Raw genomic sequence first — 25,890 nt, forward strand, 5'->3', positions numbered from 1 at the left:
AAATATAATTATTTTGAACAACTTCTAAAAGGTGCCAATAATATTGTCCGGGCCATTTTAGGCTTTCTGTGTGGAATAAGCTAACATTTAGTAATTTTTCAGGTTTTTTGTTTTGTTCCACTGTAAACCACAGAAATGCAAATGTGGATACTAAAATATTTTTTAATTTTAACAATTTTCTGGAAGAAATAGTGCATTATCTGAAAAAAGTGCAAGGGTGCCAATATTTTTGGCCACGACTGTATGTATGAAAAATTAAAAAAACAGGAGTTGGTTATGGAAAGACACAACAGACAAAGCATGTGCCAGGATGGAGATGTATGTATGGATATAATAGACACAGGTGAGTTACCATTTTATTTTCCTTCGTTCCAATGCCTGAATATTCTTCCTTTGACCTCTGTTCGCTTATTTGTAGACCATCACTCTGAGTGGAAAGCTGTCGTGAAAACAAAGTAAGCACCGTGACCTCAGTAATCACGTGGTATATGTATATGGGAATGAAAGGTCACCCAACTGAGGGCAGAAATACAAGAAGATTGAGGGCCGGTGTTAAAATATTAAGCGTTGAATGCAAATTGAGGAAGAATTCCAATGAATCAAATGTCATGAGGAAGTAGTTATAGGAAATCCTCATTAGTGTGTGGTTTACAGGGTTATGTAAGTTACAAGAAAAAGTTCCTCACCCCTCTGCTAAGATAATCTATTCCAAGATTTTGACACTTTCCGTTGAGGCCGCCATTGATGGACAGAGCGTAAATCAGGTGTTTCCTCTCCCAGGTAAGGCTCGGCCACATCAAGGCCACAGTCACCTATAGCAGAAAAAAAGATATAGCTTGCTCTCAATGTACTTCATAATTTCATACTAATACCCATAATTTAAATACACCATTGCCTCTTACTGGTTCCTCAGTCTGCAAAATGGGAGAGGAATTAGTGTGTGTTGACAGCTCCATTTGATTAGGGCCATGATGATAGTCCAGCATTCCTTGGGTGTCTTCTACTCCCTGCCACTGGGGTGGAAGAGCAAAATTCAGGAAACCATTGATACCTGATGTTGAACTATGGTATGATCAAAATTATGAAAGATAATCATAATGAAGCTTCTATACTTGGAGGTTCACATTTCCCTGAGTTTTTGTAATTTTTTAATTGATAGAGAATGAGTTCGGAGAAGACCAAATGGTCGTACACGATATAAACGGGAACATTCAAGGTGCGATGAATTGCTTTTTCTCCACCAACAAATATAATTGTGAATAGATGACTTTCCTGCTCCAATAGATAAACAATGGGACATTTAAATGTGCTATTGTGCTCATATACTCAGCTCACATTGTTAGCTATGATGTTAGAGGACCCAAAAATAATCTAGGAATTGGCCCAACATGTTGGTTTGCGATATTTGCAGCAGTTTACATACTTCTCTCTACCAGGAAAAATTGACCCAAAGGCCATAGTCAGAAAATAATGATTTCTTGCATCAAAACAAATAAATCAGGAAGAGACATATGAACTTTCAAGAAGATTACAGTATTAGTGTATTTTGTTTTGGTTATTTCACTAGTACTTTCAAAATTTGGAGAATCCAGACATCCGTGAGGTAAGTTTTACTTTCATAACTGAGGGAAGATCTACTGTAATCTAGATTATACCCCACAGGGGTTGGGTACGTGCCGTTTTGTTGGAAGGGACGTAACGCCGGTGATTTTGATATTTGATGATCATTTTAACAATCGGTTTGTTTGTGTTTCGCACTGAATGAAAAACGTCAAGGTAGAGCATGGCGATTGTGATATATGACAGGTTCGACGATATGTTCGGCCTGAACGAAATTGGAATCAAAATGGCGGTGTGCGGAGTCAGCCGCCGTACCGCCGTAATGACATCAGACAAAATCACATCACCCTGCCATGTGACCAAATCCTCAGCTCTGATTGGTATATGTTTGAAGGGACATACATACATACATACATACATACAGACGGACAAACTGTTCTAGATGGCTTGCCCTATGGGCTACGCTGTAAAAATAAGTTATCATACCGGTACAGTAGCAAATTATTGGTCAGGTGACAAAGATTATTTTGCATCCATATAAATATGAACCATCATCCTGTGTGAGTTTTTTATTTCCTTTTCTTTACAATAATCCATGAGTACTTCTTAAATGGGCTCAATAATTCCAGCCATCAAGTAGACTAAGCCGGGGAATATTTTTGGTGCAAGTCATTCAGGACTCGGATAGCTAGGCCCGACGTTTGACTGAAGGTGGCAATAATTTGTAATTTGTTCAGGATGCCAGCGATAAGTTGCCTACTCAACATGAACAACACCAGGGGACATTTAATGTCCATCAACCAGTGCTGATAGATTGAACCCACCAACTCCTTAAGATAAATCTATGGATGGTACATCCTGCATGCGAAACACCTGGATGATCGTTTATAACTCGGCCCGGATTCATACTCAGGCTCGACAGCTCAAAGATCTTTTCTTTATGGATTTTTTTTTTTTTTTATCTGTTCCTAATTACATTTAAGTACTTAAGAAGGAAAACTAAAATTTCATGTTCCATTTATTTAAAAATCGATTAATCCCCAAGGTTTCTATATACATGGTGTGTTCTACCTTTATTGTGTAAATGATGAAGTTTCCCACATCCTCCTCTTTGACAGAGTCACCTTCTTGCCCTTTGGAGTCACTAAAGCTCAAATAAGGTGGTTCAACGGACCTGCAGGGTAAACATTGTTATGAAGAAAACTGCCAAGAGTTATATTTATTTTGTGTACATTAAAGATTGCAAGTTGCCAGATAAACTAAACAAATCAGTGAAGTAATACCATATCTGTATTCAAGGAAGTTAGTTTGCGACAAAAACTCCAAATAAGTACTGTTCTTGTATCTGGCTTGCTATAACCACCTGAATATCCACCACCTGGGATTTCCATGTTGGAAAAGCAACACTACAACCACTTGGGATTTGGTTGGATAGAGTGGATTATAATAACTACCTCCTTAGAGCTGATTGGCTGGAATACTACCTACATATCAAAAAACTGATAATTGCCTGGAAAAGGGGGGGGGGGGGGGTACCTGCCATTTACACACCGATAACACCACCTGCCAATTGACATGACAAGTTAAAAAGACCCTGATAACGTCCACTTCCTATTTGGCAAACTAAAACTCACCTTAGCAATGTCTACCTGCAATATCAATAGCTAAATTCACCCTACAGTGAATCTCCAATCGCAAAGGACTTCACCCTCAATGACGTCACACATTCACATTATGGGAAAAACATGAATATTTCATAAACTTTTTTTATCCTCTCAGGAGATGTCACCTCTTGTCATTGTACGTACTATTATAATCCACGACTACTTCTTAAATGGGTGATTTTTATGATAACTTTTGATAACCGTATTATTATTTTCCCAAGAACTTGAGAAATTAAAGGATTTGATTTTAACAACAACAACAACATCAGTGAGCTAAGGAAGTCGGGTAGCCAAATCATACACACTTTTTCTGTATTTTATGCTTACAACAGTTTTTGCAGATCATTGGAGTGCTTGTTGGCAATCACCGAACACCATAAAATAGCATCATTGACGCATCTCACCTTCAAAACAAGTCTAACGTCGGCCATATTGAAATAAACTCTTCCTCCCCTGTATCCCACAATTCCTTGCAGTAAACATGTAGTGATGTAATTAGGTCTGGAGTTCCATTTAATGAGCTAAACATTCACTTTGGTAATCTCCACCTAAACTTTTTCCAGTTAAAATATCCATGGTTTCTCCTTCTTTCTTTAATGGCCACAGTTATTCCCATGTTCTTGTGGGGTTAGCTGGAGGTTGGAGGGGGAGGTTTTGCCTCTAATCTTTCACGAACCGGTTGGCCAGGCCTGACGTTCGACTAAGTAGTCAGGGGAGGAACTTGGGATTTGTTAAGGGTGCTAATGATAGCTCGCCGACTCTTTGCGAAGGACTCCATGGGATCTTTAACATCCACCATCGAACGCTGGTAGACGGGACGCCCATTTTAATGTCCACCTGAGGGATGCCACACACATTGATGAATCATCATACCTGGAAGACACCAGGATGACAGTTTATAGCTGGGCCAAGTTTTAAACCGAGGCTAGACAGCTTAGAGGCGAGTGAATCGCCATGGTTACTACCACATGGAATTTGAATATCTAGAAATCACCCTTAGAAATCTTACTTTGGATTTATAAGACTGAATTTTTTTTTGCCGTTTATATTGCCGTCCCGAAGATTACACGAGCCTCGACTTAAACCCCCCCCCCCCCCCCCAAAAAAGATAGACATTAAACTAGGCCTTCTATCTGCTGGCATTAGTTTGGTGGAGGCTACGATACAATGTTGTATTTTGCCGTGAAGAGCAGGTGAGCTACCCCCGGCACCCTGGCCAAATTCCAAATTCCTGCTTTAACTTACATGGGCACAGCTACACTCCCAGCAAATAATTGCGTCCAGTCATGTGCTTCATATAAAAGAAGAAGAAGATTTTCAGCTCACGCCTCATTCGGTTGCGTTTTTTGCTAGACCCAAGCAGACCCCAGATACAGTATGAAAAGGTGGCATGCCCTATTATATGAAAGACTATGTTCTGAGTAACTAGTATTTGTTCACAATAAAAACAAAGTAAAAAGTAAACAACCCCTCACCCTTCCAAAGTGACCCTCAGACTGTAGTGCAGGAGGAAACACCTGGTCACCTTCACATCCTTCTGATCGCTGTCCCTATAAAATCAATGTCAAAGATATAATAATCGGATATATAAACAGTACTCAGTATTGTGGAATATATATATATATATATAGAGAGAAATAATTTTTGGTAAAGAAGAAAGGCACATCCAAAAATGCATAATCCCAACCGCCCCAATCTTATGCCATATACGTATATGTATGTGTCGGAAGATTTGGAGCTCAGGATTCATCTTGGTAAAAGATAGCACACTAAGCAATAAAATAATAAAGTTTTTATTAAAATAAAAAATTATTAAATTGTTACTCTGTGCTCTGTCCCCCAAATATTCCTACAGGTCGCACAAGATCTGCCTGCAACCCACTTATGGTTAAACTGCCAAAATCAAGACTCTCTGCTCACTTTCACTCATTCATTCCTCTTTTCTCCCGCCCCTGGAACAAACTCCCTCACTCTCTTCAATCCCACTCCACCCTCCAGGTCTTTAAAACAGCTGTTCACCACCATCTCTTATCTTCCCCCATCCAAAACCTTGATCTTTTCTACCCCCGCTAATTTCACCCCAGATCCACTTTTTTGAAATTCCAACTTCTTTCCTGGAAGTCCTTGCAGTGTCCATGTGTTTTATACCTCTCCCACCCCCCTCCCCTTCCCATGCCTCCTCCACCCAAACCCTCCCGATGTCCCTGCTCTCCATATTGTTCTCCCGATCCCTTTATCATATGTTTTATGTTTTATGCGTTAGTTTGTTTTTTTGTGTTATAATTATTCTGCTATTTTTGTTGACATTGTAATTGATTGCGTTGTGCTTGTTTATGTGGAATGCAAGTTAATGTGTCTGTTGATGGAGTTTTCTCAGGCGTACTAGGCCTCAATTATATCTCGAGGTTCTATGGACAGTTCCTTGGACTTCATGGTGGAGTTTCTGCTCTGACATTCACTGTCAACTGTGGGACCTCATATAGAAACGTGTTTTTCTTTATAAGTCATGTCCAATCAATTGAATTGGCCACAGGTGGACTCCAATTAAGTTGTAGAGACATCTCAAAGATGATCAAAGGAAATTTGATGCACCTGAACTCAATTTGGAGTGTCATAGCAAAGGGGTTGAATACTTTTTCAACTTTTCATTTTTTATTATATTGTAAGGATTTCAAAAAAAAAAAAAAAAATCCCCGTTGACATTATATAGGATTATTACATGTAGATCAGTAACAAGAAAATCTCAATTTAAAGCATTTTAAATTGAGGCTGTAATACAACAATATGGAAAAAACTCAAGGGGTGTGAATACTTTCTGAAGGCACTGTGGCCTGTTCTCGACACTTTAGGCTTAATACAGAATCTATTTTATTGCTCATTGTGCTATGTTTTAGCAATATATATATATATATATATATATATATATATATATATATAAATATATATAGTATTGTAGCGGTTCCCACTGAATGTACACAATCGCCTTGCACCTGCCAGGACACGGCCAGGGCGCGATCGCCATGCCGGGCTCGTCCGGACGGGCCCAGACGCGCCTCTCCTGGGCATGCCCGGACTCGCTGTTCCCGGGCACGCCCGAACCTCCCGGGCACGCCCGGTCTCGTCTTTCCCGGGCATGCCCACTCTCGCCTTTCCAGGGCTCGCCCAGAGCGTCCGGGCACGCCCAGCCTCGACTTGCCAGGCCGCGTCCAGGACGCCCGGGCATGTCCAGACTCGCCTTTCCAGGACTCGCCCTTGACACCCGGGCATGCCCGGTCTCGGTTTTCCCGGGCAAACGCCCGGGCATAAATGTGTATATATATTGCTGCCCGATAAACGGGCTTTTCAGAATACCTGAGCTGTTTTGTTTCAATAAAGCAACTCGGACGAATTCCGTCTTTGGTCGCGTCAATTCTTTCGACTCACGTTGGAGCGCAGCTCCTTCACTGGTGACCTACCGACATGGACACGGCAGTGACTCTTAAACTGCCTACCTTCTGGGAGGCTCACGCGGCTGTTTGGTTCGGCCAGGCGGACTCCCAGTTCGCCCTGCGAGGCATCACCGCGGACGACACCCGCTTCCACCACGTCGTGGCAGCGCTCGGTTCCGCCACCGCGGCCCGCGCCCTGAGCCTCCTCGAGCACCCGCCGGCTGCCGACAAGTATGACGCGCTGAAGACGCTCCTCCTCGACGCTTTCGCCCTCTCACCGGCGGCACACGCACGGCGCCTGCTCGACCTGCCCGAGCTCGGCGACACGCGCCCGTCCGAGCGCATGGACTATATGCTCTCGTTGCTCGGTGAGCACTCTCCGGATTTTCTGTTCCGCGAGCTGTTCCTTCGCCAGCTGCCTCACCGGTACGCCTCGCCCTGGCTGGCACGTCGATCACCGATCCCCGCGCCCTCGCCAGGGAAGCCGCTAGGATCTCCTCGGCGGGCCAACACATCGACGCGGCTACCTGGAGCCTGCAGCCGTCCGAGGCGACGCCCACGACGCCCGAGCGCCCTGCGCGGTTGGAGGCCGAACTGCCGGTGCAACTGGCGGCCGCCACGCCGCGCCGACCGCTTCCGACATGACGGCCGGGGCCTCCACCTGACCAGGCGTGGTGTTATTACCATGCCAGGTTCAGACACAAGGCTCGGACGTGCCGACCCCCGTGCACTTTCGGCAAGTCGGGAAACGGCCGGGCCGGTGTTCATTCCCAGCCATGAGCGCCGGCCACTCGGGCAACTTGCTTTTTATTCGGGACAAAGCGTCCGGGCGGCGTTTCCTTTGTGACACCGGCGCGCAACTGAGCGTCATACCCGCCTCCGAGCAGGACAGGCGGGACGCCGTTTGCGGCCCCTCTTTGGTCGCTGCTAATGGCTCGGCCATACGCACTTTCGGCCCGCGCGTCGTCACCCTCTGCTTCGGCAGCCAGCGCTTTCAGTGGACCTTTGTGACCGCCTGCGTCCCCATGGCATTGCTGGGCGCCGACTTCCTCTGCGCGCACGGGCTGCTGGTTGACGTCAAACGTCGTCGCCTTGTCAACGCCAAGACCTTCAGCTCCCTGGCGTGCACGATGAGCAGCTCCGCGCCGAACGAACTGGCGTGCGCCCTCCCGACGGCGAACGAGTTCGCTCGCCTGCTCGCGGAATTCCCGGCCCTCACGCGGCCGACGTTTTCGGCCGTCGCAGTGCGGCATGGGATGGAGCACCACATACCCACTATGGGCCCGCCGGTCTACGCCAGGGCCCGCCGCCTCGACCCGGCCAAGCTCGCCGTGGCAAAGGCCGAGTTCGACGCGTTGGAGCACCTCGGCATCGTGCGGCGCTCCAATAGCGCGTGGGCCTCACCACTGCACATCGTGCCAAAGCCGGGGGGCGGATGGTGCCTGTGTGGCGACTACCGCCGCCTCAACGAAGCTACCACCCCCGACAGGTACCCGATCCCGCACATCCAGGACTTTTCCGCCCGTTTGGCGGGACGGGTCATATTTTCCAAAATTGACCTGATACGGGGATACCACCAGGTACCTGTCCGGGCGGCCGACGTCCCGAAGACGGCCGTCATCACGCCGTTCGGCCTGTTCGAATTTTTGAGGATGCCGTTTGGCCTCAAGAACGCGGCCCAGGCGTTCCAGCGCTTAATGGACGGCGTGCTGCGCGACCTGCCATTTCTTTTTGTCTATCTGGACGACATCCTCATCGCCAGAACGTCCCGCGCCGAGCACCTCCTCCACCTCCGAACACTGTTCGGTCGCCTCAGCGAGCACGGCTTAATTGTCAACCCGGCCAAATGCCACTTCGGCACGACGACAGTTGACTTTTTGGGCCACCGCATCACCAAGACCGGGGCCGTGCCGCTGCCGACCAAGGTCGAGGCCATCACCACGTTCCCGCGTCCCCGTTCCATCAAGGCCCTACAAGAGTTCCTCGGCATGGTGAATTTTTATCACCGATTCGTGCCCCGCGCTGCTCAGCTCATGCGGCCCCTTTACGAGGCCCTCCGGGGCAAGCCGGCCAAGCATGACATCGTTTGGTCCGCGGCCATGGACGCGGCCTTCGCAAGCGCAAAACGGGCCCTCGCCGACGCAACGCTGCTGGCTCACCCGGTGCTCAACGCGCCCATCGCCCTCACTACGGACACCTCCAACTACGCGGTGGGCGCCGTCCATGAACAATGGGTGGACGGGGTTTGGCAGCCACTCGCTTTTTTCAGCCGGCAGCTCCGGCCGAACGAGTTAAAATACAGCACGTTCGACCGCGAGCTGCTCGGTCTATTCCTGGCCGTTCGCCATTTCCGACACCTCCTGGAGGGCCGCCCGTTCACGGCTTTCGTCGACCACAAGCCATTGGTCTACGCAATGGCCAAAGTGACGGAGCCGTGGTCGGCCCGCCAGCAGCGCCACCTCTCCGCCGTGTCGGAATTCACCACGGACATCCGGCACGTCGCCGGCAAAGACAACGCCGTGGCCGACTGTCTTTCTCGGGCCAGCGCGAACGCGGTCCACCTCGGCGTGGACTTCGCGCTCATGGCGGCCGACCAGACCACCGACACCTCAGTGCAGGCCCTCCGGGCGGCGGACACGGGCCTCCACCTGGCCGACATCCCCTTCGCGGGCACCGTCCTGCTCTGCGACGTCTCCCAGGGCCAGCCTCGCCCCATCGTGCGCGTTTCCTGGCAGCGTCGCATCTTCGCCTCCATCCACGGCCTTTCTCACCCGGGCCGGAAAGCTTCTCAGAAGCTGGTGTCGGCGCGTTTCGTCTGGCATGGCCTTCGACGGAACGTCCGCGACTGGGCCAACGCCTGCACGGCCTGCCAGCGGGCCAAGGTCCACCGCCACACCCAGGCCCCGCTAGCACCTTTCACCGTGCCTGCACGGCGTTTCGACCACGTCCACGTGGACCTGGTGGGTCCCCTGCCCCCATCGCGGGGGTTCACCCACCTGCTCACCATGGTGGACAGGACCACCAGGTGGCCGGAGGCCGTGCCCCTCACCTCCACCACCACCGCCGACGTGGCGCAGGCGTTCAGCGCCACCTGGGTCGCGCGCTTCGGCGCACCGGCGGACATCTCGTCCGACCGCGGCCCACAGTTCACGTCTGAACTTTGGGGCGCGGTCGCCCGCTCGTTGGGGGTCACGCTGTACCGCACCACGGCCTACCACCCCCAAGCCAACGGGTTGTGCGAGCGGTTTCACCGCTCCATGAAGGCCGCACTCATGGCCGGCCTTCAGGACGACGGTTGGACCGACCGGCTGCCGTGGGTCCTTTTGGGTCTCCGCACGGCCCCCAAGGAGGACCTCCGGGCGTCCGCAGCCGAGCTTGTCTACGGCCAGCCGCTCCGCGTCCCGGGCGAGTTCGTGCCCGACGCTACCAGTCCCTGTTCCGCCGCACACCAACGCTCGGACCTCCAGGAGGCCGCCCGCCGATTTGCCCCCGTGCCAACGTCCCGCCACGGTGGCCCCCAGTCCTACGTCCTCCCGGCGCTTCGCACAGCGGAGTACGTCTTTGTGCGTCATGACGCGCACCGGGGGCCACTCCGGCCGCCGTACAACGGGCCCTTCCGGGTCCTGCGACGGGGCGACAAGTCCTTCGTCGTCGACGTCGGCGGCCGGTCGGACCGGATCTCTGTGGACCGCCTCAAACCTGCGCACGTGGACGTCGACCGACCACCACGGTTGGCCCTTCCTCCGCGGCAAGGCCGCCCCCCGTCTACAGTTCCCCCCGCTCGACCACCCACCACCGGATCGGACCCCCCCCCCCCCCACGACCCTCCAGGGGTCACTTCGGCCGGGTCATCCGGACCCCCCTTAAATTGACCCTGCCGGTGCAGGTCGATTCTGGAGGGTCGTGTGTAGCGGTTCCCGCTGAATGTACACAATCGCCTTGCACCTGCCAGGACGCGGCCAGGGCGCGATCGCCATGCCGGGCTCGTCCGGACGGGCCCAGACGCGCCTCTCCTGGGCATGCCCGGACTCGCTGTTCCCGGGCACGCCCGAACCTCCCGGGCACGCCCGGTCTCGTTTTTCCCGGGCATGCCCACTCTCGCCTTTCCAGGGCTCGCCCAGAGCGTCCGGGCATGCCCGCTCTCGCCTTTCCAGGGCTCGCCCAGAGCGCTCGGGCATGCCCAGCCTCGACTTGCCAGGCCGTGTCCAGGACGCCCGGGCATGTCCAGACTCGCCTTTCCAGGACTCGCCCTTGACACCCGGGCATGCCCGGTCTCGGTTTTCCCGGGCAAACGCCCGGGCATAAATGTGTATATATATTGCTGCCCGATAAATGGGCTTTTCAGAATACCTGAGCTGTTTTGTTTCAATAAAGCAACTCGGACGAATTCCGTCTTTGGTCGCGTCAATTCTTTCGACTCGCGTTGGAGCGCAGCTCCTTCAGTATCATAAATGTTTCACTTACGTAGATACTTGCACTGAGATGTTTGTTTTATCCACGCCTGGAGTTGGTAACTGCGTGTTCTGCATCAATGTTACATTGATGTTTGCCTGCGTGGTTAGAAAAATATAATCAGTTCGTATAATCAAGAAATACAAGATGATAAAATATCAGCATCCTTAAAATATGATTGCACAGATAATGCTTTGGGGATCTGTTTAACATTCAATTTAACACTTAGTTATTGGATATCAACATCTCCATGATACAGTATAAAATGTACTCATATGAACCCCATGTGTTCCAATTCACTCGATATTTAACCTTTTCGACCGAACAATCTACTTCATTCTCCCCCTTTGTTCGATGTCCTCTGCTGAAATCCATCCTGTATATGCTACGTATAAAATACCATTTTAGCTCTCTGAAGGTTATATAATAAGAAAATTTGTAAGACATGATTGTAGGATATAAGTCTGGAAATTATTTTTGAATGTAAATTGTTCGTTGGTTAACCTTACCTGTGCACCGTTTTCAAAAGGATTTCCCAGAATGCACCGGAAATGAGAGGAATCCTCATTGTAGTCGCAGTTCTAGGAAATGCAAAGGGGAGAACAAGATAATATGGACCTTTGCAGGACTTTGCTAAATCCAACCTTCCCTGTTTCTGCATGGGCTATGGCTTCTTCTTCTTCTACATGAACACACACTTGCGTGACTTGATTTGAAAAAATGAAATATTCCTGAAAGTGGAAAAGGATATACTCCAGTATAAAGTACGTGGTGTGAATATCCCCCACGGTCCTGATTGCCTCATTCTCCCCAATGGCTAACATGAACATTAATGACAATAGGGGGGCTTGCAGGTACAAAATGGCGGTTATGCAATGGCGCTTCCATGTGGTGCAGCCTACCATTTCCGGCTGGACATGGAAACTTTTAAAAGCTAGCTCTGATGGTAGCTCTGCTACAAGTTGTGCATTGTACGCTTTGTCACCCGAGTTGGTCACCACCATTTGCAGCACCACCTTTTTGTCACTAATGCGTAGCTCTTGGCAACCTGTGGCATCACTGTGATCACAACACATACGCATGGTTAATCAGAAACATCCAAATGAAACAGGAAATTCTGCACTTGATAATTTAAGAGTGCGGAAAGCAATTACAACAATTGTTTTGGATTTCACAAAATGCATTGAAAGAAAACACTTGATAGAGTTGCATTCACGACATACGGTACTGCAAATATTTTACTATGTAGGTCTGTCTAGTCTATACCACAAGTTATTTATGCTTTAAGAGATACAATTCAAATTGACGATGAGCAATCTGATCTCATCTAACATTGGAGATGTGTCACAAGCGGAGCTAGAACTGCATTCACTAGAGTGCATACCTCCACCAGGCTGAACAATTTACGTTTTATACCCTACAGAACTTCTTCCCTGGAAGTCCTTGCAGTATCCATGTGTTTTATACTTCTCCCACCCCTCCCCCCTCCCCTTTCCCACGTCTCCTCCCCACAAGCCCCTTCCCTCCCACAGATCTCCCGATGTCCCTGCTCTCAAATGTTGTGCTTGTGTGCTTCCCCCTCTCTCCCCATCTTGTCTACCGCTCCCCTTATTTTATGTTTTATGTGTCCGTTTTTTTTGTGATTAATGTTAGCTCTTTCACGAGCTTCGATCTTGTATTTAAAAAGAAAAAGAAAAAAAAGATAGGCCGGATATGCATCCGGACCTGAACCAAAATTGAATTGGCCCGTTTCTGTCACAGTGTCACACCCTCAACCTGACCACCAAGTTTCATCCAAATGTGTCCCTAACTTTTCAGGATATCATGCTATATTATTATTTTTGGCCCTATCGCTCAATGGTGAAGAATCACTTTAAAATTCTTATATCCATATTCAGATCTTCACCAAAATCTAATCAATTCGTCCTTGTCACACACCCAACCTGTCCACCAAGTTTCGTCAAAATTGGTCCACACGTTTTTGAGATATCCTGTTCACAGACAGACAAAATGACAAACAGACAGGGGTTAAAACACAACCTCCGTACACCTTCGGTGGTGGATTTAATAAACCATAAAAGGTCTCCATGGATGCTCACTGGTTGTCCCTACACTCAACCCGTAAATACGTTTGGAATTAGGCCCACTGGCCTACTTTTGCGAGACATTGCATGGGATCTTCATTTTGCAGATGTAATGGTCAAAGGATTTCATGTGCCCTGATGACAACAGAACAGAGAGCAATATTAATTGGATCCAGTTCTGGAGTCCAACGGAAGACCAGAGAGCACATACCACATTCACAGCTAAAACCAGTGCGGACCCTCATTCCTCCATCTCCCAAAGCATGTGAATAGAATGTTTACACATAATCAGTGCCATATGGGGTGGAGTGTTGAGGAAGGGGACATCTTCAATTCAATTCTATACAAGTGTTCTTATTTCTCATGAACGACTAAAACTCGGTATCTGCATTATGCTCGAACTAAACTGCCGCAAATATTTGACTTCCTAACCCTTAGAAAGGTTGTTATATTTCACAAGTCCACCTTTTCATGCAATCTGCGAAGAAGCAGGAAGTACTTGATTACATTCGATGGGATACACTGACAGCTCTATGGACTACAGAGCTCAATGTCAGTGGCATCTACCTGGTTGGGACCAGGATTCCTGTGCTCCCAGCCCTATCAAGACAATGATTCGAGATTATCAAGAGCAGAAAATCACTCTTGATTTGGGCTTTTCTCATAACAACCATAGTGTGTGCTCACCTTTGAGTTAACTTGCTATTGGAGTTGGTTGTTCAGATTGATCACTTTGCCAATTAGGACCTTTACCAGTCAATAACCTCTACTACATTGACGAAATTCATTAAAGGACTCCATGAATGATGAGCCTTCAATGGGAGATTACATCACTTCCCATTTCATCAACCTCGGTGTTGGTGTAGCGAAAAAGGTAAGCACTGGTGGTGATGTAGGAATGAGTAAACTGGAAGTCAAGAAAGTTTCCTACCGAGACAGCTGCAGAAAGCCTGAGTCTTCATTCCCCAGGTAGAAGGTGCTATTCAACTTCAGTTTGCTCTGGCAAGTTCTATTGTCCTTACAGCCCAGGATAAGGAAACCAACCTGAAACAGCATGACCAACATTTGAACAAGAATCAGGATTAAAAGTAAGTCATAATCTCAACAACTTGTCGCAACTTATCACGTTTAAAGACTTAAGGAGAGTATGGAACATATCAGAAGTTGGGAAATAATCCTGGCAATCCATGAGGTGGGCACGCAAAGCTAGAAAACTTCTGGGGTATGGACTATACAGCCATTTGTATAATTCCTGTAATTGATTCCTATAAAGGTAACCTGTTAGTAGTAGTCTAGTGGTTACAACACTAGATTAACATCACAGTTGTTAATATAGTACACCCTAGCTGAAGGCAGCAGTACTAAGCCTTTGCAAAACTACCATCCCATCTTCAGATTGTTGGTTAAAGTCTAGCTGAGTCAATAATGACCCTCAAGGAGGGGGTAACCTCCTTGAGGGTCACAGGGAATTACCAGTGAACTGGTACTCAATTTGCCGACCTCGGAAGGATGACAGGCTGAGTCAACCCCCCTGGTGTTAATTCCGAGATCGACCGGGATTCGAACCCAGGATCCTAGGATCCCAAGCCAGCACCCTAACCGCTAAGCCAACACCAGGACGATAAAGGTCTCATAATTGAAACACAAGCTGCACTGTGTTCACCACAGTGGTAACTGGCACTAGCATTCATTGGGATCAGTGTTCATCCCATTGTACCTATAAAATGGTAGAGCTCGGTGAAATTCCCCAGATGATTAAAAAGCTAGCCTCTTACAGCTAGGTTATCATTGTTATCTGGTATGTCTTAACAACGGGCTATACTTAATGGATAATTTATCTTGGCAAGACTCATCAGCAGAACGATTTTGCCCCTCAGATGTTGTGGCGAAAGTTATAAGATCCTTTAAACAACCCAACTTCTGGAGAAGGCTAACAAAACTGGCGAAATCCAGGGGAAAAATTATTCAAAGATAAATTCACTGAAAAGCAACACGCTCCGATGATGAGCGATTCACACAACTGCCCAAATTAATGATACTAGACATGTTTATGTTTAATCAAAATACAGCATATTGTACTAGACAAACATATTGCATGTCAATCTGTGCGTGTCAATAGAATGCAGAATGAATGAAACGTGTGAAATAAGAATTTAATAACACATAATTGTTGTTGTGGTGGCTGTGGTTGTTGGTGTTTGTGTGCTACTTCCGTGTACGTTTATACATTTTTATATCGTTTCAAGAAGTATTATTATATATTATTTTGTGTGCTCCTCCCGTGTCCTTATAAAGGGTCTCTGCTGTCGTAGAATAAGAAATGTGTACGTTTATACATTTTTATATCGTTTCAAGAAGTATTATTATATATTATTTTGTGTGCTCCTCCCGTGTCCTTATAAAGGGTATCTGCTGTCGTAGAATAAGAAATGTGTACGTTTATACATTTTTATATTGTTTCAAGAAGTATTATTATATTTTGTTTTGTGTGCTCCTCCCGTGTCCTTATAATGGGTCTCTGCTGTCGTAGAATAAGATATGTTACCGTTGCAACCGCTACGTTAAAGCTCGAGGTCCCGCTTCTTCTTCCTCAATCCTGAAACACTGGGCTTTTAAAGCAGGCAAGTTTGTGATTAAAGGAACAAATTTTTGCTCCAAATAAATGGATTATTAGCTTTCCAACAGCACCATTTCTATTTTCGTACGACAGCAGAAACTTTGGAATAAAGCGTTATGGCCGGAGAAATTTGGCTCCTTTTCTATATCGATTATCCAGTTATCTTGCACAGTAATTTGTTCAACCGGTACATATCATGTTCAGCACATTACCTGCAATGAAAAGTGATTGTTCGATGCATCTTCCAATATGGGATGTGGGGCAATCAAAGTGGGAACGGCACCACGTTCAGGTGTTGAGATTTCATCCTCATGAATCCCATAAATACCATGAAAGATCAGGGGCTTCAGAAGATTATCAACTTTTCCCTGGTAAAGCCAATAAAATGTCAGTTAATGTTCAAGGGATAGACAGAGTAATTCATTTGAAGTTGGTTAAAGCACGGAGAACAAAAGAACATTGTACGAAGGTGGTTCAAGAGTGATGTGGGCATTTGATTGCACGTAAAATAAAATAAATAGGGGCAACAGCCCTGGGCGCTCACCTGGTAGAATAAAGCAGTATACTAAACTGAATGAAGGTATTTTAAACAGTATCATGGTATTTTAAACCAATTTCAATGGTTGCTATTAGACAGGGTAGCATGTAGAATCACACTAACGTAATCATAAGACAAACAAAAAAACACCTATTGTGGGGGGCAACCCCACCTGTCCCCCACCCCTCCTCTCCCATCCAAAGACATTCTTAGACCCCGATTTTTTTAATGCCATGAACAAACTTTTGAACATCATGGGTGATGAAGGTTGAGGTCAAGTTTTATCAAAATAGTTTGTGTGGTTTAAGAGAAGAAAGCAAATCACCACTTTGGGTAGTCAAACCTGGGCCAACTTTGACCGCCCATAAACACTCTTAGACACTGATTTTCTTAATGCCGTGAGCAAACTTTGGTACATCACGGGTGATGAAGGTTGTGGTCAAGTTTCATCGGAATTGTGTGTGTAGTATCTGAGAAGTAACCAAATACCTATTTTGGGGGGCAACTGCCTACCCCCCCTGTAAAACCCTTCAGGGCCAGATTTTTTTTAAATGTCGTGAACAAACTTGAGTTGCCACATCTCAAATATTATTTTACCCAAGTTTGGTCATAATCCCATCAGCAGTTTCAGAGAAAAAAGTTGCAAGTGTTTACGGGCTGATGGACGGACGATGCGCCATCTCATAAGCTCACTGGAACTACGTTCCAGGTGAGCTACCTAGAACACAACACTCGGAAGGGAAGGGCGCATACCTCCGCCAGGCTAAACAGTTCACGTTTTGTATCTGACTGATAGGCCGGATCTGGATTCAGACCTGAACCAAAATCTAATCAGCTTGTTGTTGCCAAACCAACACATCCACCAAGTTTTGCCGTAACCCCTCCACAACCTTTTCAAATATCATGCTACATATGTCGTTTTTTGGTCCTATCACTCACTGGTGAAGAATCACTAAAAGACTTTTAAAAAACTCTCGTATCTGGATCCAGATTCGGATCTTCACCAAAATCTAATCGATTCCTTCTTGTCACATACCCAACCTCCACCAAATTTCATCTGAATCTGTAGAACAACTTTTTTGAGATATCCTGTTCACAGACAAACAAACAAACAAACAGGTATGGGTGAAACCATAACCTCTGCCCACCTTAGGTGGCAGAGGTCATCATAGCGAGCAAAGCCTCTTTTTAAAAAGGCAGCACTGGCTGCTTCCCTCTAATGACAAGACATTAATCATCTACCATAACCCCTCAATGTACTCTCATTCCCATCGAGGAACCACTCACAGTAATTTGTGCGATGGTTGTTACACATTCCTCTTCCTCTTTCCTTGGTAGCTTCACCGAATCATTAAAGACAGCAAGCGGAGCACCGTCAGGCCCCTGGAAGGTTAGGTACTTTGGATGTATCCAGGTAGGTGATTGTACAGTTGCTGCTAAGTTCAAGTCCAGCTCTGAATGAAAAAAAAAGACATCCAACTGATATTGTCCCTTACAGTCTCAAATAGTCCAATAAGTAATTCGATTCCAATCCTCTTTGTAATGTTACTGGTAGTATTGAGGAAACGTGCAGGTCCGGTGGAAGAAGTAATCAAAAACTTACTCAGCATGGAGTTGAAGTGTTCACTCTTGCATGAATATTTGAAGCACATTGTGATGGTCACACTGAAAAGAAGAATGCAATGTAACATGATTTATTTTTTCCCTGAAAATCTCCATCCTGTGTTGCTCATGTACTGTGCTCGTGCCAAGTTTGAACAAAATCGGACGATGCAGGTTCAAGAAATGGTTGGTGACACTTTTAAGTAACAAAATGGCCACCAGTCGGCCATCTTGGATCTGATCTCGAAAGAAAATGACGTGCATACGTAAACCATCATTCATTGTCTGTGTGTCTGTGTGCCAAGTTTGAACTACATCGGTAAATGAATGTCCGAGATATGGTTGAGGACGTGTTCAACATCGGGTTTTTTTTTTTTTACAACTAAAATGGCCGCCAGTCAGCCATCTTTGATCGGATTACAAAACAAAATCTTCTTCTTATGTATACTCTCATGTATCATCGTTCTGCCGCATTTGAACAAAATCGGTCCATACATCTCCGAGATATGGTTGCGGACGCACGGACGGACGAGACCAGATACATAATCCCCCGTTTTGGACCAAGTCCAACGGGAGATAATTAATACTAATTAATACTAATATTTCTAACAACAATAATAATATTTGTATAATTTGGCAATAATAATAGCGAACATAATATCCCCACCCTGGCCCAAGCACATCTCGATTTGGTGAAAGGGAAGCTAATGCTCCAGCAGTAAGGAAGGCAGGTATGCTGCAAGGCGGTGAAGACCAATGAAACTTTAGTCCAAAGGACCAACGGGCCTAATAGTACTTGAAAAATCTTCGATTTTCGCAAGTAACAAAGAGACAAACAAATAACCACCTTTAGAGGCCATTTTTCCCCGCAAAGCGGGGGTTGGCCTTTTTCGGGAACCGTGGTTGTTGTTGTTGTTGTTGTTGTTTTTTTTAGTTCCCTTTTTGAAGCAATGTTTTACGGTCGGATGCCCTTCCTGACGCCAACCCTTTTTGCCGCCTTTAACGACAAACAGGGAATTACCAGTGAACTGGTACTCAATTAGCCGACCTCGGAAGGATGACAGGCTGAGTCAACCCCCCTGGCGTTAATTCAGCGATCGACCGGGATTCGAACCCAGGATCCTAGGATCCTAAGCCGGCACCCTAGCCGCTAGCCCAACACCAGGGAACAAAGAGACAAACAGACAGACGTAAAAACGTAAAGTCCATTCACCTTTGGTGGCGAAGGTAATAATTGCCCAGTTAAGTTATTGACTGGAGAACAAGTCTTGCTGGCGAAGGCCAGTGTCCGTCTGTGTTGGCAGACAGACAGACATGTTTTTTTTGGGTGATAATCATCCTTCGACAGAGCAAAAGAAACCTCATTTTGCTCCGTTGAAGGGTTAATGCCTGGAACATCAGCTTCTCCTTGCTTCCTAAGGTGGTTAGCAGACAGTACCTCAATGTCCTGTTGATTTCATCCATAAGTTATTGAGTCATTGTTCAGATTCCCTAAACTCCTCTAACACATCGTTATCACGAGAAGCCATTTGTCATTTGTATGAAATGTAACGTATCGTAAAATGTCGGGCCAGTTTTCCAGAAGGACAATTGCCCCCTTGTAATCTGTCCTCATTCAAAATATCAATCAGTCCGTGCTTTCTCAGAGAAGCACCAAATCATAATTTTTACTTTTATTTCATCGTTCCAAGATTCATCAGCAGATCTATTTCACAACAAATTAGCCCGTCATGTTTCAAAGCACCGATTTTGGATATTACGCGGCAACCAGTCTCACCAGGGCCGGTCGTGGCAGTTCTTCACGGTGAGGTCAATGAGATCTTCGCTGGAGGTGATGCTTCTTGTTATACTTACAAGGGGACTTGTCCTGCAGCACAATCGGGAATGGGAGGATACAATTCCAACAGTTTATGTATTATCGATCAAAGCTATGTACAACGTACAATTATGTCTAAGCCCACCTCCACTCCTTTATCTCCCTTTTACCCTGCCAATGGAATTCTCTCTCCATGGCAGTCCAATCCTGCAAGGTGATTGGCCAGATCTCTTCTAGGCCCACTGATCCTCAACCCTCTAACCCGCAATCCGACGACCTCCCAGATTCTCGTTCTTTCGTTTTTCAATATGTCCCACACCAACCTGTTTCCACTGCCGCAAGGATAATATGGTACCATATGGTCAAGAAAAGACCTCATCAATCCTACAGTACTCCATATCCGGGGTGGGGAGGGGGTTGTTAACCCACACAATTTTAATGGGTTATACTTATTTATTAACCTAAACTTGCCTGAAAAGGACAACTTTGTCTGATAGTGAACCAACGAGCAAATCTGGAAATCCGTTGCCATCCACATCAAGCCCACCAGACAAAGAGAACCCGAAGTACAACGGAAGCTCCTGACCACCCAGCACCTGTCAGATTGATGGAAGCATCATGCCAATTAATACATGTAGATTACAAATAGTACAATGATAGTTCACTGTACAATCAGGAGTAAAGTTATTGCTAGCAAGCTGAAGGTTTACCTTTTCATTAATGGAAGAACGTCACTCGATCCTCTATCAACAAAATGCTCCTTCTTTCCCTAATCTTCTTAATTGTCTTCAATAGCTTCACATGTACATACCTGAGTGCACATTCCCCTATCCCATGAATTAAATTTCGTTTTTATTTCCATATTTGTGCAGTTTAATAATTAATGATTACACCAGATTCGGTGGCCTAATGTTTAGATGGTCCTCTCTAAGTCTGTGAGGTTTGTGTGAAGTGTTTCGAACCCCGGTCAAAGACTTTAAAATGGTACGTTCTGCTTCTTTCCGTAAACTTCAACATAGAAAAAGGATAGAGCATAGACAAACAACCGTAGGTTAGCAACCATTGTGCAGGCTTGATGGGCCTGATGGTCTCCTTCTGCATTGAAATTCCTTCTAACAGAACTCATTATTTAAATTTCCTCATCTCGATACTCAGCTTCATCTTCAGCCCATGCTTCCCGAATACCTTCTTCCACTCCCTCAGTACTTCCTGCATCTCCTGCTAATTCTCTGCCACAACAGCCAGATTACCTGCATATATCCTCAGTCCCAGAATACCTTTCATTTTTACCATCCTGCTTACCAGCTCCATCACCATGATAAACATGATTGAGCTGAGAGAGCTTCCCTGCCTCAATCCGATATTCACATTGAACTCCTCCAAAATCCCAGGACCAACCAAAACTCTTTCCTTTGTTCCCTTGTACATCTCTTACACCAACCTAACTTCTGCTTCCGGCACTCCCGTCATCTCAGTGTCACCATCACCATCTTTCTCAGGACTGTGTCATAGGCCTTCTCCAGATCCACAAATCCCAATGCCATTTCACCTTGCATCTCCAACCTCTTCTCCACCAGTTGTCTCAGCGTGAACATCCCATCTGTCGTCCCTCTACCATTTCTAAACTCCCTGTTGTTCTTCTCCGATCTCCATCTCCACACTCTTCCTTATCCTCCTGTCCAGAATCCTCTCCAGTAAAGCCTGGTGTTGGCTTAGCGGTTAGGGTGCTGGCTTGGGATCCGAGGATCCTGGGTTCGAATCCCGGTCGATCGCTGAATTAACACCAGGGGGGTTGACTCAGCCTGGCATCCTTCCGAGGTCGGCAAATTGAGTTACCACTTCACTGGTAATTCCCTGTGTGTCACAAAAGGTGACTAACAGGGTTGGTGGCAGGAAGGGCATCCGACCATAAAACATTGCTTAAAAAAGGGGACCAAGGTGCCCGAAAAAGGTCAACCCCTGCTCTGCGGGGGAAAATGGCCTCTAAAGATGGTTCCAGAATCCTCTCCAGTACCTTCATGACATGACTTATGAGAATAATTCCTCTGTACTTTCCTGGATCTTGAAGATCTTGAACATGAAGATCTTGAACATGAAGATCTTGAACATCACCCTTCCGCCTCCATATCAGCACAATTAACCCTGTCCTACAATCACCTGTAATCCAACCCTCTCTTATACATACGTACATTCAACAGCCTCTTCGTCCAACTAACTCTGACCTCTCCCATTGCAATTATCATCTCTGTATGCACCTCATCAATGCATGGCACTCTTCCCTTCTTCGTCCTATTTGAGGCTGACCGACCCTCATCCTTAGTGATCTCCAATAATTCAACTTTCTCCACCATTCTCTTCCAACTTGTCGTGCACCTTCCCTTCCATATCATTCCTCGCCTTATCCACTGCTCTCCTTATCCACTGCTGCTTTCTTCTTTTGCCCATACATGTGCAGCAACCCTGCATCTGGTTGTCCCCCTCTGTCCTTGCTTGCTTTTCTTTATACTCTTTCAAATCAACTTATTTTCACGAGCTACCTTCGCTACTTCCTCCGTCCACCGTGCCTGGTTTCTATCCCTCGACGATGCACTCTTTCCTGATGTCCTTTCACATAAACACTCGGTAATTCCCTTAAACGGCTCTCTGTACATCTTTCACTCCTCCATGGCTTCTTCGCTAAGTTCCTCACACTAGGCCATCATCTCCTCCTTGTACTCCATGGCAATGTTGTCGCTGCACTTTCCCCACTTTATCATCTTCAAACTTCCCTCCTTTTCTTCATACACAGTGTGCACAACTAACACCACGTGTTTGGGTTGGGTGGTGACATTCTCATTAACATTCTGCTTATTGGGAACATTAAGAACTTACAATTCCACAGCATTCAGGACAGACAGGTGAGGTGTGAAGCAGGGCATTAAGTGGAAAATTAATTGAGGGAGTAGTAGGAGAAAAAAGGTGCTTGTATGGGGGCATATGATTAAGTTGGGTGGGTATGGGTGTACGGAAGTGGCACAGTCAAATATTTCACCAGTTTTTTGTAATGTCGATGAAGATAAAGAGGGCCCTTGTTTTCATTCTCCCATTTATTTATTTATTTATATTTATTTTCATGTATATTTATTTATTTATATGATCTCATGGCTGTAACACAAATCACACACACAGTAATGCAGACAAATACATGAGACAATACTGGACTTGACTTCAGAAAAACACTGGGCTGCCGGGTTTGGGAAAATGACGCAACCTCTCAGGGAGTGAGAGGCACACTCACCCCTAAGCTGGCACACTCACCCATAAGCTGGCACACTCACCCATAAGCTGGCACACTCACCCATAAGCTGGCACACTCACCCATAAGCTGGCACACTCACCCATAAGCTGGCACACTCACCCCAAGCTGGCACACTCACCCATAAGCTGGCACACTCACCCATAAGCTGGCACACTCACCCATAAGCTGGCACACTCACCCCGAAGCTGGCACACTCACCCCTAAGCTGGCACACTCACCCATAAGCTGGCACACTCACCCATAAGCTGGCACACTCACCCATAAGCTGGCACACTCACCCATAAGCTGGCACACTCACCCATAAGCTGGCACACTCACCCCTAAGCTGGCACACTCACCCATAAGCTGGCACACTCACCCATAAGCTGGCACACTCACCCATAAGCTGGCACACTCACCCATAAGCTGGCACACTCACCCATAAGCTGGCACACTCACCCATAAGCTGGCAGACTCACCCATAAGCTGGCAGACTCACCCATAAGCTGGCAGACTCACCCATAAGCTGGCAGACTCACCCATAAGCTGGCAGACTCACCCATAAGTTGGCACACTCACCCATAAGCTGGCAGACTCACCCATAAGCTGGCAGACTCACCCATAAGCTGGCACACTCACCCATAAGTTGGCACACTCACCCATAAGCTGGCACACTCACCCCAAGCTGGCACACTCACCCCAAGCTGGCACACTCACCCCAAGCTGGCACTGATCTGATCTTTTTCTCAGGGAAAGCACAATGTATCTCTTATTTGTTGGTTTTGCTTATTTTTAACCTAATACGTAATTTATATCATCATTGCAGAAACAGAAAAAAAACCTGTTTGAAACAACAAGATTACAATGAAAAAGGTCACAACCTGGCTTGGTTTTTGAGAGGTTCCATCTTGATTGCCAAGAAAAATGTAAACTTTCCCCCGATCATCACAAGGAGCTCCGACTGCCAGATCTGGGGTGACATCAAGAGTTGTGAATGAAAACAAAGTGAGTGACAATGTTGTCTGCAGTTTTCTTCTTCTTCCAGGTGTATTATGTATGCTACCTGTTTACCTGTTTTGGGCATGCTGCCTCAAACAATAATGCACAGGAAATTCACTGTGGGGTGTGCCCTTAAAAAAGTATTTTACCCTTTCTGGGCTTCTACAGCGCACCTCACCACCATGGCACACAAGTACATGCCAACAGTTCATCATGGTTTGAAGGTGCCTTATTCGTACCGTTTTCACAAACCCTCCACCTGACCTCGCCTTTAAAACAGGAGGTTGTACGCTACACAACCTTACCTTGACTATCTTAAAGGTTACCAATCACCACCCCTATAGTGTAGGTACATCAATCCATACCATAAGACAACCGTTTGTCTGTGTGTCACCATTTTCTCAAAGATGGCCAAACGGATCTTCGTCTAACTTTCAGAGGTTCGTCAGTGAGTGCCGGGGAGTGTTTTAGCGAAAGAATTTTTTTTTTAAAGTTGGATTTTTTGGGGATTAAAAAAAAAATTGTATTGTAGTGCCTAAGCCTTTGTAGCCATGTGAATGGTGAAAGTAAATGATCCCTGACCCTATTCCTTAGTGGGTGTAGGGAAGTATTTTAGGCCCCAATCAAAAAATGAAAAAAAAAAGATTACTTCAAACTGCCAACAGGTTTCAAACAGTACCAGGACATTCCGGATATCCCTTGTTAGTATTGAAGGAGCTGTGGCTCCCACGTCGATCGAAAGAATGGACGCGACAAAAAGCTTGAATTCATCTGAGCTGCTTTATTAGAATCAAACACTCAGGCACTCTGGGAAAAACGTTTTACGGTCGGCAATATATATCTATTCCGCCAGGGGGTTTGCCCAGGCCTGGCGCCAGGGGGCGTGGCCCCGCGGGCCGGCTGCGGCCTGGCAAGCCGAGGGCGAGCCTGCCCGGGCGTCCCGACCGAGGCCTGGCAAGTCGAGCGCGGGCCTGCCCGGGCGTCCTGGACGAGCCCGGCCTGGTGATCGCTCCGCGTCCTTGATAGGTGCAAGGCGATTGTGTAACCCCAGCGGCAGCCGCTACACACGTCCCCCCAGAATCGACTTGCACCGACAGGGTCAACTTGAGGGGGGTCCTGATGACCCGGCCGAAGCGACCCCTGGTGGGTCGTGGGAGGGGGTCCGGTGAGGTGGTGGGCGGTCGAGTGGGGGGCACCGTGGACGGGGGGCGGCCTCGCCGCGGCGGGAGGGCCACCCGTGGTGGGTGGTCGACGTCCACGTGCGCCGGCTTGAGGCGGTCCACTGCAATCCGGTCCGACCTGCCGCCGATGTCGATGACGAACGACTTGTCGTCCCGTCGCAGCACCCGGAAGGGCCCGTCGTACGGCGGCTGGAGTGGCCGCCGATGTGCGTCGTGACGCACAAAAACATACTCCGCGGTGCGGAGTGCTGGGGGGACGTAGGACTGGGGGTCACCGTGGTGGGATGTCGGCACGGGGGCAAACCGTCGGGCGGCCTCCTGGAGGTCCGAGCGCTGGCGAGCTGCGGACCAGGGGCTGGTAGCGTCGGGCACGAATTCGCCCGGGACGCGTAGCACCTGGCCATAGACCAGCTCGGCGGTGGATGCCTGGAGGTCCTCCTTGGGGGCCGTGCGAAGGCCCAAAAGGACCCACGGCAGCCGGTCGGCCCAACCGCCGTCTTGAAGGCCGGCCATGAGCGCGGCCTTCATGGAGCGGTGGAATCGCTCGCACAACCCGTTTGCTTGGGGGTGGTAGGCCGTAGTACGGTGGAGCTTGACCCCCAGGTTGCGGGCGACCGCGCCCCACAGCTCGGAGGTGAACTGTGGTCCGCGGTCTGACGAGATGTCCGCCGG

General features: G+C 47.4%; 1 protein-coding gene across 1 annotated transcript in view; it reads right to left on the reverse strand.

The window, feature by feature from the left end:
- LOC137429639 (integrin alpha-6) overlaps nucleotides 1-25,890 on the reverse strand; it is a 187,647-nt gene that overhangs the window by 20,669 nt on the left and 141,088 nt on the right. Inside the window, exons 8-22 of the mRNA XM_078779666.1 lie at nucleotides 23,920-24,008; nucleotides 20,233-20,357; nucleotides 19,723-19,812; nucleotides 17,947-18,008; nucleotides 17,631-17,797; nucleotides 16,018-16,173; nucleotides 14,120-14,232; nucleotides 12,007-12,163; nucleotides 11,614-11,685; nucleotides 11,117-11,202; nucleotides 4,700-4,774; nucleotides 2,632-2,734; nucleotides 903-1,013; nucleotides 687-812; nucleotides 353-439 (exon numbers count right to left, since the gene is read on the reverse strand). Of these exons, the coding sequence (XP_078635792.1) occupies nucleotides 353-439; nucleotides 687-812; nucleotides 903-1,013; nucleotides 2,632-2,734; nucleotides 4,700-4,774; nucleotides 11,117-11,202; nucleotides 11,614-11,685; nucleotides 12,007-12,163; nucleotides 14,120-14,232; nucleotides 16,018-16,173; nucleotides 17,631-17,797; nucleotides 17,947-18,008; nucleotides 19,723-19,812; nucleotides 20,233-20,357; nucleotides 23,920-24,008 (1,619 nt within the window). The remainder of the gene's footprint in view (nucleotides 1-352; nucleotides 440-686; nucleotides 813-902; nucleotides 1,014-2,631; nucleotides 2,735-4,699; nucleotides 4,775-11,116; nucleotides 11,203-11,613; nucleotides 11,686-12,006; nucleotides 12,164-14,119; nucleotides 14,233-16,017; nucleotides 16,174-17,630; nucleotides 17,798-17,946; nucleotides 18,009-19,722; nucleotides 19,813-20,232; nucleotides 20,358-23,919; nucleotides 24,009-25,890) is intronic.

This window comes from Myxine glutinosa, chromosome 6 (assembly GCF_964187855.1).
Source record: "Myxine glutinosa chromosome 6, kmMyxGlut1.1, whole genome shotgun sequence".
Classification (NCBI taxonomy): Eukaryota; Metazoa; Chordata; class Myxini; order Myxiniformes; family Myxinidae; genus Myxine; species Myxine glutinosa.